Source organism: Channa argus, chromosome 21 (genome assembly GCF_033026475.1).
Source record: "Channa argus isolate prfri chromosome 21, Channa argus male v1.0, whole genome shotgun sequence".
Lineage (NCBI taxonomy): Eukaryota > Metazoa > Chordata > Actinopteri > Anabantiformes > Channidae > Channa > Channa argus.
The window spans coordinates 15,820,780-15,835,410 of record NC_090217.1 but is presented as its reverse complement, the minus strand read 5'-3'; the positions used below and the strand labels follow the sequence as shown (position 1 = coordinate 15,835,410).

General features: G+C 39.8%; 1 protein-coding gene across 2 annotated transcripts in view; it reads left to right on the top strand.

Moving 5' to 3' along the window:
- nav3 (neuron navigator 3) overlaps positions 1-14,631 on the top strand; it is a 361,175-nt gene that overhangs the window by 87,389 nt on the left and 259,155 nt on the right. For both annotated transcript variants that reach the window (XM_067489701.1, XM_067489702.1), the window contains exon 2: positions 9,101-9,563. In XM_067489701.1, coding sequence (XP_067345802.1) covers positions 9,495-9,563 — 69 coding nt within the window. In that variant the 5' untranslated portion in view covers positions 9,101-9,494. The remainder of the gene's footprint in view (positions 1-9,100; positions 9,564-14,631) is intronic.

Sequence of the window (14,631 nt, the reverse complement as noted above, 5' to 3'; positions counted from 1 at the left end):
ATAAGGTTAAACAAAAAGGGCTAGTACATGATGTTTTTACCCAGCCAGCCATTATATTATCTATACATTTGTTTTGCTACTTAATTGTGCCCTTTTAAAGACAATGTTTCAGTTGTTTTACCTTTGTGCTGATGACAGCTGTGGCCAGAGACATTGCCCATTCATCCCATTTTTCATATATTACATTTCTAAAAAACATCTCCATAAATTGGCACAAGCATCCAATTGGATTAGGAAGTGATTAAGTTTTGGTGGTCAAAGGTGAAGGTAACTGACCAAAGTCATGTCGTTCCCCATGTCTTTCCTCATGTTTCCTGTCTACTCAGGCTCAATTGCTTTAAAAGATAAAAATTGGAAACAGACATGCGTAAAGTGCAACTTGACAGGTTGTTGGTGTACAGATGTGAGGCGGTTAGTTTTTGTTTAGAAAGTTAGTTCTACTTCTGCAATCCAGTGGTGATTAGTCAGTTCCCATTTGCAAAAGTCCCCACATCTTCCCTTTTAATGTCAGGTACACTTGTTTTAAATGATTTAATTTAAATAGTTTCATGCTTTGTTTACTTTAATTAAAGGGTCCAAGGTGATCTGGAATGCTTGGCAGCTGCTGTTTTAAGTGCAAGGATCCTGACACCACTCCCGAATCATTTCGCTGTCACCAGCTAACACTGTGGCATCTCTGGAAACAATAAACAAGTGTGTAGAACAAAACTAAATTGACACTGCATTGTGCATTTCTCCAACTAATGAGCTGCTGATTCTCATGTCAGTCTTAACCTTCACAATGGTGATTACCTAGTGAAAGAGACCCAGCATACCTGCAGCCACACACACCAACATACACGACAACGCTTATGCCTCTAACCACCTTCTCTTAGTTACCGTGGCAACAGAAAAAGCCAGGGTTGCATTTTGTGTAGATAGTTGCCTCATACCAATTAATCATATTGCTACCTGCAGCTCATTGTCTATTGCTTCTGTGATTTCTGAAAAATAAAATAATTTGAACAGTTCATTGTTTCCATTTAAATTCAGATGGCACTGTAATAGAGACACCTTTCTATATAATATACTAAATTCAATAGCACTGCAAAATGCATCTTCAAAATGATTATAAAGTTGAATGAAAACCTTTCATTAGAGGACTGTTGTACTAGACTGCATAAATCCATCCACTCGTTTTCTGCTGCTTTTTCAAGGTTGGATTAAAGTGGCAGCAGGAACCGCTATCTGTGGTGCCAAGCAGCACATCAAAAACACCTCATTAATTCAATTAATAATTTATTTCTTTATTAATTCGATTTTTTCCTTGTTTTTTTTCCCCCCACTCAACTAAAACAAACAGAACAAACATTTTTCTGCACCCTTGGAATGAGGATCTAGTTGGTAAAGATGGAAAAAAAAAAAAAGGTATAGATCACCTGGTAAATTCCACCTTGCACTGCTTTTTACCCTCACTATTGAACAATAATGCACAATGCTTAAACTCCTTTACTTTGACTCACAGCCACCCCAAAGAGAGCAATCCCTCGTTAAGGATCCTTTTTGTGACTTTTACAGACAGGATCTCAAGGCACAGCTGGGGGAAGGAGAGTGTCTGGAATTGTCTCCCTGCTCTTTGCAGATGATGTAGTAGTATTGGCTTAATCAAACTATGACCTATAGGACACACTGGGGCTGTTGGCAGCAGAGTGTGAAGCGGCTGGGATGGGAGTCAGTACCTCTAAATGAGGAAAATCGTGGGTTGATCTGTTCAGTTTCAATAGCCTTTTTTGTATTTTAATTGAATCAGGCTTCCAGGGTGTTCCTTTATTGACAGTTTTCCAGCTGTTTTGTTGCTCACCTGCAGTTTTTTCACTTAGTTTTTACCCTCTAGCAGTTTAGCTCCCCAGGAGTTCTGTGCCTTCTCCTTTCAGCCTGGTTCTCCTCTCTTTCATATCTCATTTCTACTCTCTGCCTGCTTCTTGTCTGAATTCTCCTCTTTAAGTTTCGCTAGAAACAGTGCAATGTGAGGCTGATGATGGATCAAAGGTGCAGCTGACTTTTAGCTGTGAGGATGTTTACCGTTGTCTGTCCTTAAACTCAGTAAACAGGTTGCCGTAGGCTGTTTTGCACCTTATTTGCCAAATTGGTTCTGCAGGGAGTGGTGCAAGTCAGGGCTTCTATGAGCTGCACCGTTAAAGCCAAAGTGCATCAGAAAACACCTGGAGTATATTTAAATTTGGGGTCAATGGGTTCTACAGAACTATTAGTTCTCATATAGTTCTCTTTAACAATAGGGAAATAATTACATATTATTGCATCTTGTGGCTTTTCAGTTAGAAATATGTTTATGTTCCTCATCTTTATTGAAAGTTATGGCTTCATTCCTTGCACGTAATGGCCTTTCCTAGCCTTACAATGCCGGCTGAAAGCAATATCCTAGGAAGAATCTTTTTGTGGACCAACCACAACAGCATGGTCAGGAGTAGATGCTCCGTTTAGCTGTGACAGCAAACTGAAAAGTAAACACTACTCTCAATTGGAGCCTGACTGGCCAGAGCTCACAAAAGATTCACAGTAGTTGGTATCATAGAAGACCCCCCCACCCCACCCCCTCCAATCATACATTTATTCTGCCTTCCACTGCATACACACCTACACACTTTCTAGTCACACATACTGTATGGCCTCTGCCGGCTTGTTTATGATAATATGACAATTCATATTTTGCACATCATTAATATTTACTGTAACATCTGGCGTCTTTTTTTTCTCCCATATGTTTCCCTATTCTGTAGTGTTACTGTTTTATAGTTATTGATATTTTTAGGCTTCCAGTTATTTTAGAATGTTATGATTATATTGTTTTAGTTTTGATGCATTTTAGTTTGTATTCTTAATATTTTTGCTGCTGCTTGTGTAGTTAAATGTTCTTGGTAAAAGGTAAATGGCTGCTTATATTACTATTACCCACTATTATCCAAAGCACTTTACAATGTTGCTTCTCATTCACCCATGTACACACACACACACACGCCCGCCCGCACACACACACACGCACACCAGTGGTGGTGGCTGCCATGTAAGGTGCTCACTATACCCACCAGGAGCAACGTGGGGTTCAGTGTCTTGCCCAAGGACACTTTAACACATAGCCAGGAGGGACAGGGTATCAAACCACTGACCCTGTGGTCCGTGGACGAGTTACTGCGTTACATCCGTTCTTGTATATAACTAAATGCACAATATTAAACGGTATATATAGGAAACAAATGAGATATTTGTTTTTATTAAATATGACATCTGCAGAGTAGTGAAAAAAAAAAATCGGGTGTCCATTTGTTTTCATTTGCGAAAGTGTATTTTAAGCACTGTATGCTACAACTGAGCCGCTAAGTTGTCCCCTAAGTGCTATAATGTGTGGCACTAAAATCCTATTGAATGTGTTAGATTTATAAGTATTATTAATGACCCATTATGGAGCCAAGTGAAGTATGGCAAGGCTATTACAAATGTCCTAATTATTGAGAAAATGCCCATTACTCTATTTCTCTCCAGTCAGCACCATACAATGGACACTGGCTCACTGCTACTATAAAGATAAGTATATGGGAACATTGTTTTTTATTTTTTATTATGTAAAAGTAAATGTGCGTTTTTATAAGTATTTGCAGCTGTATATATATATAATTGCACTGTAATGCTGCTGGTTTGCTATAATTATATATATATAAAAATGTAATTTTGAAACTATCAATTAGTTTTAGTTACATATATTGGTTGATTGGCTGATATTAAGAGATTTATGTAGAAATAATACCATTAGGGAATTATAGTATTTTAATGTGATGGCAGGGCGTTGTTTATATTTGACCTTTGATCTACTGAGGTGATAATTTACAGCTCCCTGAGGAAATCACACTGGATCAATGACCAACATTTACATCTCCTCGAATTAAAGCAGCAGTGTGTAGTTACGGCCCTAAGCCTCATATATCACACTTTATTGACCACTTGGAGAGTTACAGACACCCGTTGAATACCAAGTGCGGGTGAAAGGCCAGTGGGTGGGACAAAATGTCGGCAGTTGTAGTGAGAGAAGGTGGCACTACTAATACTATACACGAGGCTCTGATGAAACTGCAGCGGCTGATGCTCATACATATGGAGATTTTGCTTTGTGTAAGAATCTTTACAGCTGAAGAGGATTAAAGCGCACATTGATATTCCCTTAAATCAATTAATAGTCTACAGAAGCATGTTTGCTGAAGACATTGAGGTTTTTTTCCATGAATGATGGTTTCAGTGAGTGTTTTGTAACTTGACTTGGATTAAATTCCTTTGTTTGCTCCTATTTGCCATCAGGGCCCTGTTCTTTTTACATAGTTTAAGAGATACAAGATCAAACGATTAATTGCTGGATGTTCTAATCCTGGATCAGGTTATCTTGAGCACTGGATTAGAAAAGCTGGAGTGTATCATCTGGGATAACTGCATGCTCTCATGGTTGTTGACTAGACCATGTTAATTGACACTAGAAACAATGATCAGCACATTTCCCCATGGCTATGTCCTAATGATGAAAGACAGAGAGAGAGAGAGAAAGAGAAATAATAAAAAGAGAGGGAATGAATGGGGGAGTGAGAGGTCACATTTTAGGGCAGCTATGAAGAATTTAAAGATACTGCAATGTGGAGAGATACATGCAAAAAGTATCTGACAAACCATTACTGGCACCAAGATTACAAGTCTACTGATCGGACAGTGAATAATTTGTACCTGTGCATTATATTGGGAGAAATAAAGAATAAAGAGAACAACCTGGCAACAGGTGAAAGTAAAGTTACAAGTATATTCTGCAAACTGGTGCCTGTGTATTGTGTATTACTCTTAGCCTTATTTATTTATTTATTTATTTATTGATTGTTCTTTCGTCTTATCCCGTGAGTTCATGGTCGCCACAGCGGATCATTGTCCGCATGTGGATTTGGCACAGTTTTTACGCCGGATGCTCTTCCTGACGCAACCCTCCCCAATTTCTACCGGGCTTGGACCGGCACTGCACAGCTGGGGAGGGGACTCTTAGCCTTATACTAACTTATATTAATGGTGGAGATGCTTTTGCAGGTGATTTAAATTAAACAAAGGGCTATTAATGACGATTTTAAACTAAAGTGTTAATTAATGTATTGTAACGGCCCGGCTAGTGGGTCAGTTTGGGGGCTGGCACAGTGAGCCCAGGGAATTATGGGTAAAAGCCATGTTAATAGTTTTGTGTTTAAAGTGTTTAATGTGCATGATTTGTGTTGGGATTAGTGTTATTAGGTATGTTCAGACGTTCTGGTGTTGTTATACATGATGTGTATGTTGGCCGGCACCGTGAGGGAAAGTGCTGTGTATAGGAGTAACGATCACGCTGTTGGTGCTTTCTAAATAAAGCTCAGCTATGTCTATTGCTACAGGTGGCTGAAATAAGGTAATAACTGTCCTATCAATGTGTCCTGTTAAACAGCTTGAGACACTTGGAGTTGTGCGGTGTATGGGGCACAAGTGTTCTCCCTTCTGCCTGCCATTTTGGACAAGTTCGCGCTCGCATTAGCCTGCTAGCACCCATGCTAGCCGATTAGCTTAGTTAGCTAAGTCAGTTAGTGTTAGCCTTAGCTTCCGCTTTGCCGCCTCCCACAGTTAGCTCCCATTAGCTATGGGGTGCTACAGTATGAAGAATGGGGCCCCAGTCTAAATTATGTGTCCACCGATATATGCCATAGGGTTTTAACCTAGGTATTTTATTCAATGCAGTTAAGGATTAGTTAATTGTAATTACCCAACATAGGTTTATTGTGGTGTGAGAAATAAGAAATGTTTAATATTAATAAAGTTTTTTTTTTTTGTGGGGGGGAGGTTGCAAAGTTAGGGCTAAATATGTGAAGGCTAACAGAAAGGGAAACTCTTGCCTGGTTATTTCCTCCTGGGTGCTGCCACCCCAGTCAACTGCTGAAGAACGGTTAGTGTTGATGAGATTGGGGTTTGTTTTGGGTCATTATGTTCAGAAAGACCAACAGAAAAGTGAGTGTTTTTTTTTAATCCTTTCTAACCGTCAATCTCAGCTAACCCATTCTTAGGCAAGCTAACAAGCTAGCCTGCTAATTCAGTCAATGGGTTGTCTTGTTGGGCAGAGACTTTTCACAGTACATCATTCAGTTTTCTTGAAATAATTATCAACTTAAAACCCATACATAAAATCTGTTTCGGGGACGTGAGCCAGTCTGTCATTATTTGAAGCTAGCATTAGCCTTAGCATTAAAGAGCAGATCTAGAGACACCAGTAAGTTTTGTAGTCAGTTAAAATATTTAAGGAGCACCTCATGCTGTGGGTTGTTTTTTAATTAAGAGTACTAATTTTATTTTAGCGTATTAGTAGTCCGTGTTTGCAATTATGTATATATCTACATTGGTCCGATATTGAAGAAAATCTAAAACTGTGATGATGCTCATTTTTTGAGGTTATACTGTAAAGACCTTTTTTTTTTTTTCTATAATTTCCATGGATGTAAGTCACAGGGACTGTAAAGCGGCGTTATGTGTCACACCTCTAGTCATTTTTAATTAGTTATAACTCCATATTTTAGCACAATTTGCTGCAATCAGCACTAAGGATTTTACACATGCCTGCTTTACCTTCGGCCGATGGTGTTGTTAAGCACCAAAGCTACAATATCTAACCTCCCACTGTTATTGACTTCCTCTGTACACCTGCCCCCTTTTTCCTCACACAGTAACTTTGTCTCACCTTGCTGTTGACACCTAGTCTATAAAGTTGATATATAATTATACCCTAAATATGCTTTTAGGGAATTCCTTTTGGACAGTTTACACGTTTGCTTTTCTGGACACTTAAAGAGTAGCAGGAACAGGTATAAAAATAATTACATTTATAAATCATTGACTTTTTTTGTGTCACATAAGAGTGAATCTTATGTCTTTGTCCTGTTTTTTTTGGCGTGCCGGAGTAAGTACTGTCCCAAAATATGATTACATTATAAGATCCTGTTTAAGACGTTTTTCCATAGCACAAGCAATGTCTTGTCAGATGATTTTTTTATTTTTTTCGGAGTGAATCTGGAGAATCTGTCCTTGCCGCCTGAAAAAGGGTGATCGCTACCTGCTGGTGCTTGTCAGGCGAAAGCAGATGGAGAATGACCTCTGATGCCAGTGGCCTACATTGGAGGCCGTCTCGTCACTTTGGGACAGCAAGTGCCAGCTAGCCTGTTTCTTGCAGCAAACAGAAAGTATGCCATGCTGTTTCCCCACAAGGTTCCATTGTTTCTTTCCTAATATTCACAAAAAAGGGGGGAAATTAGCACTCATGAAGTATGCATGAGTTTAGAAACCTCCCATGTAATTCCACTGCTTAGGGGAATGGGGAAGTCTAGGAGCATTACAGCTGTGCTTTTAGCATGATTAGCATTTCTAGGATGCAGTGTTATTGCCTATGCCACAATCTGTTGTGTTTTTAGTCTTAGGAGAGTGCTAGCCTAATTTTCTTTAACACCTATTGCTACATATGCCCTGTATTTCTTGTTTGACGGTACTGGTGTAATGGACCAGCATCCCTATGGTACTTGAAAGGAGCTTATTGCTAGTGGCTTGTACTCTGGGTTTCAGGGGAAAATCTTGTTGGTCTCCAGTGCTCGATTCACGATGTCCCCTAAGAACCAATTCTGAGTTGGCACTTGACACGATTGCCCTTAAGTTACTGACAGGGTCGCAGTGTTACATGGCACTCACACAGCTGGGTAAGTGTATAGCGGCAAAGAAAACGGTTCTGGCGCTAAGAGAGAAGACAAAGGCGAACACAAGTCATGTTCTCTAATGGCCTGGTGGTGGTCAGCCGAGGAGGCTGTTTGCTGTGATGACCTGTCTTATGGCGCATTACCTTGAGGGATTATTGGAGCGTTTGATTGGCCAACTTCCTTGGATGGATGGTGGTGGAATTGCAGTGCTAAGACTATTGATTTTAGTGACAGTGCAATCATGTTTCTGTGTGTGGGGAAAGTATATAAGAGCGTAGAGTATACTGTATTTGCACTAGTGCGGCTGCTTGCTCTGTCTCTATGTTTTGCCCTAACAACAGTAAAAACTCTACCACATTGCAGTATACTGTATATGCCATTTCATGCACAAGTATGTCATTTTGAAATGTCTATTTCTTGAAATTATGTAGACGATTAAAAAAAAATAGATTACCCAAGCTCTATGTCCATCATCACAACTATTATTGCTATTTTGTTTTTTCAAATGAATGCCTACTACAGCCCGTAGCTCAGTTTTACTTTGTTTGATCACTGTCCTGTTTTGTGCTGAAAAGCAACATTAGATTGTGCCAAAAAGCAGTGAATACATTTACCATTAGAAAAAGAAAAAAACCTTCCATCTCAGTTATATACAAGCAACAGGGAGATTGTCATGAACTGAGAGCAGGGAACACCAAGGCCATTGTGTTGGCTTTGCAAGATATCATTTATTAACTATACTACCCATTTATATTTAGATTTTTGTAGCGCAGTAGGTAAAGTATGAAACATTCACTGGCAGGTAAGTGATTTAATTTTCAAACTATGCTCTAACTACTCAGTGTAAGACGTTTTGAATGGCAGAGGCTGTGTTATGCAAGATGCTGGTAAACCAAACAGACAAGTTGAACCCTTGCTGAGTCCACAGAGGGCCAGCTACTGATCCTGTGGTTATCTTTCCATGCCTGGACTCTTCCCAGGGTGCGAGTTTACCCGACCTCAGCATGACTCAGTCCTTCCTCTGCTAGTTTTTGGTGGAAAATAGGTTTAGAGAAAACAGACAACAATGAAAAACAATCACTCAGCGTAGCACAAACAGCATGTAGTATAAGCTTCTCCTTTGCTCTCCCTCTCTGAGCACCATGGCAACATTCACTTTGATATGCAGATACCCCTGCCATTTGTACAGTGCAGCACCAAGGGGAATATTGACTTTTTGCAGAGGCAGAGAGCTTTTGCATTAATTGTGAAGCTAAATCTGTACTTCTCCTTTTTTGGCTTTTTGTGCATTTGAATCATAGCATGTCTTATCTCTCTTCTTTCCCCAGATGTGGAAGGAAGACTGTGTTGGAGCCAGGGATTGTACTCTGAGGGTCTGAGGAAGAGGCTAGTTTAATTATTTTTTAAAACTACAAAACCTGCAGGTTGAAGGTCCTCCTCAGTGTTTTCTTAGCTCCATTCACCACGGCGACACTCTCTTGCTAGCCTATCTCAACCTGTTTGGCATTTGTCCTCTTCCACCAACCCTTCCCTGTGCTGACAGCACTCAAGAGACACGTTTTTCTTTGACTGTACAAACCAACACCTGCCATGGATTGCCTGTGTCCGGGTGAGGGCGAGAGCCGGACACAGGCTTGCATTGGCAAACTGTAGCCGTCTGGATTTTCTTCATCTAATTTGCTTTGATTTTTTTTCTGGAGTTATTCTTTATTTGGACCAGGGATGGATGTACCAGAAGCCAGCAAACATGGCAAGAAGTCAACAAGTCAAAAGCTGGAGGACCAGAAAAAGGTAGGAGAACATTCCTGTTTTTTGTTACCTTTCGCTGCTTTAAAATGCTCTTTTTTTTTTTTTTTTTCATCTGCTCCTGCTGTGTGTGTTGCCTTCAAAATGCTGTTTTGGGTTTTGCTGTTATCCATTTGTATTTGTTGCATTTTGAAGCCAAGCAATGAAAGTTTGTTTATTGGCTGGTTTGTTGTTTGCTTTACAAAAAGGAGAACATATTGGTCCAATTTCTTTTTTTGTCTGAATTCCCAGTGGGTTCTTTGCTCCATATCTCTTAATATCTATTTATGAAGGTAGGAGGGAGGGAAAGGTGGCGTTTCCGCTTCGCCTTAGCACCTCAAGTCTTTCTTCTTAGCTCATGTGGTGGGGCAGTGGGCACTGTCTGCCCCAGCACCCCTCCTGGGAATACATATATATTCTGCATCTGAGGTGCATTTTATGTCAGCCTCTCTGGGAACAGGAAGAATACCCTTAAAACAAGACGAATACTTTTCTCTGGAGCAGTATCATATGCAATAGTGGTTTTTTTTTTTTTATTCCACTTTTGAGGCTAGAATAAAGATAAATAATAATGAGCCTAGCGGAGGCTAGTTTTAAGCCCAGTGCAGAACTGTGACATCAGCAGGGTCAGATTTATCTGTGGCTGCACCAGCAAGATCGATTGGGAGAAGTCAGGCATAAGTATGAGTTTTTACTCTCTGCTAAATGGGGGGTGGGAAAACAGCAGCACTAGCCTCTGTCTTTCTGGTCAATAAAAGACTATATCACAGATCTGGAATCTATTTAGCATGACACATAAATACAGTGTGTAAAATGAGTGCACATGCAAATAGGCCTATATTTGGTACAGGACTAAACAGGAAGAAAACACAAACGTAGTATAAGTATTTCACAGTATTTCTGTATTTTCACCTGCATGTAGACTGAGACATATACAAATACTGAAATGCATACACAGTCTGAAACACGGATTTAGATGCACACACAGAGACGCACAGCTTTCTCTCGTCTTCTGACCTCATTCCTATAATGAAGTGCTTTTGATAAGCATAATGATTGTCCAGGCGAAGCCCCGGGAACATCTGAGCACAGCAAACACTTAGTAATATGTCAGGTCTGACGTTTGTTGCACTATTAGGATCTCATAAAAGCGTGATTGTGCTTTATTATTTTTCTCCTTTTAGACCTGAGTGCCAACTGGGACTGCTCATTTTTTTACTGTTGAAAGCCACGTGGGGATATCCTGCTGCTTGTGCTGCCAGGCAATAACGTTTTATACCCTTTTAGAGAAGCCACATGAAGAAAGGTGTCTTCCTTCTCCTGGGTTTGTGATATATCCTGAGAGCTCACACTGCTCTATTGTAAAGCAAAGAGCTCAAAACGGTGACCACTCCAAAAATATATCCCTCTGTGGTTTGATAGGTTCCCCCTGTGGTCAGGGTCACTTTTATTCCAAATACTTGGGCAGCATTTCACAGAACAGAACAATGTTTGTTGGGGCTTTAAAATGGAACAAACAAAGGGACCCTTCCTTTAAAGCTGATATTGGAACTTAACAATGAGTGCCATCAAATATTAATCTGGTAGGAGAGTTGATCTGGCATATTTTAAAGCCCTCACCTGTAGAGACAGATGTTTTTCAGTAAAAAATATCTTCTTGGAAAGGTTTTAATGAAATAATCCTGGTAACATGTATGCGATTTCACTGGGATACATATTAGAAACCATCCATCCATCCATTCTCTGTAACCGCTTAACCTGTGTAGGGCCATGGAGCCTGTCCCAGCTGTAATAGTGCAAGAGTCAAGGTACGCCCTGAACAGGTTGCACGTCCATCTCAGTAGTTACCGTTTAGCCTATTAATTATTCTTGCCAAAGCTTGGATGAAAAGATTGATACCACTGTCATACAAGAATGATTTCTCATCTGTAATTAGTTTTTAATCTGTGCCTGTGATTATGCAAAGGAGAACTTTTTGTAGGACCTTTGTGTCAAGTATCCAAAGGTTCTACACTAAAGGAGTAGAACACTGTGTTTAGTCTGTACTCCTCTTTCTATCACACTAAGAGTCTTTCTCTTTCCCTTCCTCCCACTCTCTCTGCTCTTCTTTCCCTCCCACGCCTTTGTCTTTTTTCCACCCCTTCATATTTACTGTTTTCCCAGATGGATGGTCCTACATTTCCATCTTTGTCCCTCTGAATGAGGAAGCAGTGGTTATGACCAGACTGCTTACCTGACCTCAAGGGAGAATTCACACATAGTGATTGGTTATAGCTGGTCCGAAAGGGGCAGCAGCTGTGTTGCTAAGGCATCTCCAGGAAGCCTTCTCATCAGCCAATCAACCACAAGCTTTTCTATATTTGACATTGCATCTAATACATTTCTCTAAAGCTGTTCTTTTGCAGTGTTATCATGGTTTAATGAAGCCAGCACACTTGGAGAGACCTATTAGTGAATTCTGTAAGAATCTACTGCTTTGCCCTAATGTGGTCTGTCACATATGATGGACTGTTTTCAATTTCTAGGGGGGTAGCTGGTGAAAGACAAGTGAATAATTTATTGCCACATTGGTTTTCATTGCTGAGGTTTGATGTATAGCATCATATTATGGCGCTGATGCCGGATCAGAGGCTGGATTAACATTTGGTGATAACACACAGCATATGTTGACTGAATAATTTACCTTGCATTTTTGAATTCAGATGTGCTCCATGCTGCGCTGAAGTGTGAAAGGCCATGGCAAACTATAGACCACCATGGAAGCAGCTTGAAATGCGGAATAAAAATGTACTTACCTTTAGCTTTGGCTGAGATGCGTCCTTTTGTCTTCAACATAGCTGGAAAATCTCAAAATAATCTTTAAGTACTGTATGTATGTAGCAGTCTGACCATAATAAAACTGTCAAACAATATCCATCCCAGACAATACCATGTCTTTATGAATATGTCTATACAGAAAATGACTGGGAAAGACCTATGTAGTACAAGCCCTCATTGGTCATCTTTATGTTTACTTGTTTCTGATGAGATTATCATGCAGAATTTTGTAATCTAGCAAGGTTAATGAGAGCTTGACTGTAAAAATCAGCTCTATCGCAGTACACATAGGGTAAATATACATAAGAAATAGTCTCTCCATTTATAAGTGTGATCACAACAGAGCACTTTCAAGTTCATTACATTTCTGCTCAATAAGTACCTTGGAATGATTATTCAATAGTGAAATAATAAAAAAAAACTTGTACATGCTCTATACAGTATGTCAAAAAGATTTAGAGCCAAAATATTGTCTGTTTTCTTTCCACTACACATTGCCATATAAATATACCTTTGATTAGCACAGACTGCGTTTTTAGAAACTGATGACAAGTGGCTGAGATATTTTAATTGCCCAATAGCCAAACTTGTCCGACATAAAAAAGATAAATAGAATAAATGGATATTTGGACAATTATATAATTATTATTATTACATAAAATGATAAAATTATGGTTTAATAAGAAAAAAAATATGATCCTTACTTTTCAGTGTTTTGCCCAGGGTCACTTTGGCCTGTTCAACCACTGACAGCTGATCCCTACCCCGGGTGATTCTTCTAAAATGTCCAGTCTTCTTCAAATATCTGCAAAAGGGTTTAATGTTTAAGTCCAAAAACTGGGAAGACCATGGTAAATCCTTGACTTTATTCTTTTTAAACCATTTCTCAGTTGAATTTGTTTTGTGCTTTGGATCATTGTCTTGTTGAAAGAGCCCCTGCCTCTTCATTTCTTAGCTTTTTGACTGATGGTAGTGTGCTTTGCTTACTTATGCAGTGCTCCAGACATAACCATGTTTGTCACTGCGGATTATGTTGACCTTCTCATAGACAGAGTTTTTCTTTCTTGCCACACATACCTGTGTGAAATATGGCCACATAATTCAACTTTGGTCCCATCAGCCCACATGTTTTAGTTCCAAAATGTCATTTGATTTGCTCACATCATACTCCAAGTGTGCTGCCTTATGTCTAGAAGTAAGCAATAGCTTCCAGCGTACTTTGCCCCCGAACAATCCAGACTTCTGCAGATTATGCTTGGCAGAGGAGATGTGGATATTTATTCCAACCTTTTTTTCTAATTCCATTGCCTTTGCTGGTCACACAAAACCTTTTGAGATTGCCCATGGAGATCTGTCCACTATATTCATAGTGTTCATAGAGTTCATGTACTATAAAATTGTTTTGTTTCATTGTTGTTGATAATGAAAAATATTTTTTACTAGCTGAACATGGATTAATTAGTATATTTCAAATGAAAGGATGCAAATGTTCTAACTGATTTACCTTTTCCTAACCGATTTGGTGCTAGATTTGTCCCTGTACCACTGGTAGATGCATTAGCGCCCAATGGATCAGATGAGGATATGAACTATAACACAGTATTTTATCCATTGGCATGCTCCTGTTGCCAGTGTGCCTCCGCCTCAGTTATGCATTTCAAAGTGAAATGACTCATCATCATCCCCAGCTCCTATATTTCACATACATGAGACATCCCAAGTAGCACATAGCAGTAATTTCAAACATCCTGAGGTGCCATCAGGAGTGCTATTCCCCAAAGATCTAGTTGCATGCTCTCCTTGTCGTATGCTGCATGTCACTGAGATTAGATTGCTACTCCTGTTGATTTTAGTAAGCACATTGATCATGCAGGCACAGATATCAGGCTGCATATTTATTGGGACCCTGTCTTTTATCATAAAGCTTTTGGATATGGTTACAGTGCACTGGGGAAATCAGATGTATTGCCTCCACCTAACATGAAGGCGTGTTTAGGTGTGTGCATGTCTGAGGTGTGTGCATGTCTGTCTCTGCCATAAACCACTGTGGACATCCTTTTGCGGTCCAATAGGCTGAAATATCACCTTGTCGTAAAAGGAGACGAGGCCACAAACCTGGTGCAAGGTGTTCAAATGGCATCCCATTATCCTTGCAGAACAAGTGACCCCGCCCGTGTAAAAGGGATCTACCTTGTAAGTGATAGTGTGAGCTGTATAAATGGCAATCATCTCAAGACTTGAGACCTGTGCCATATCT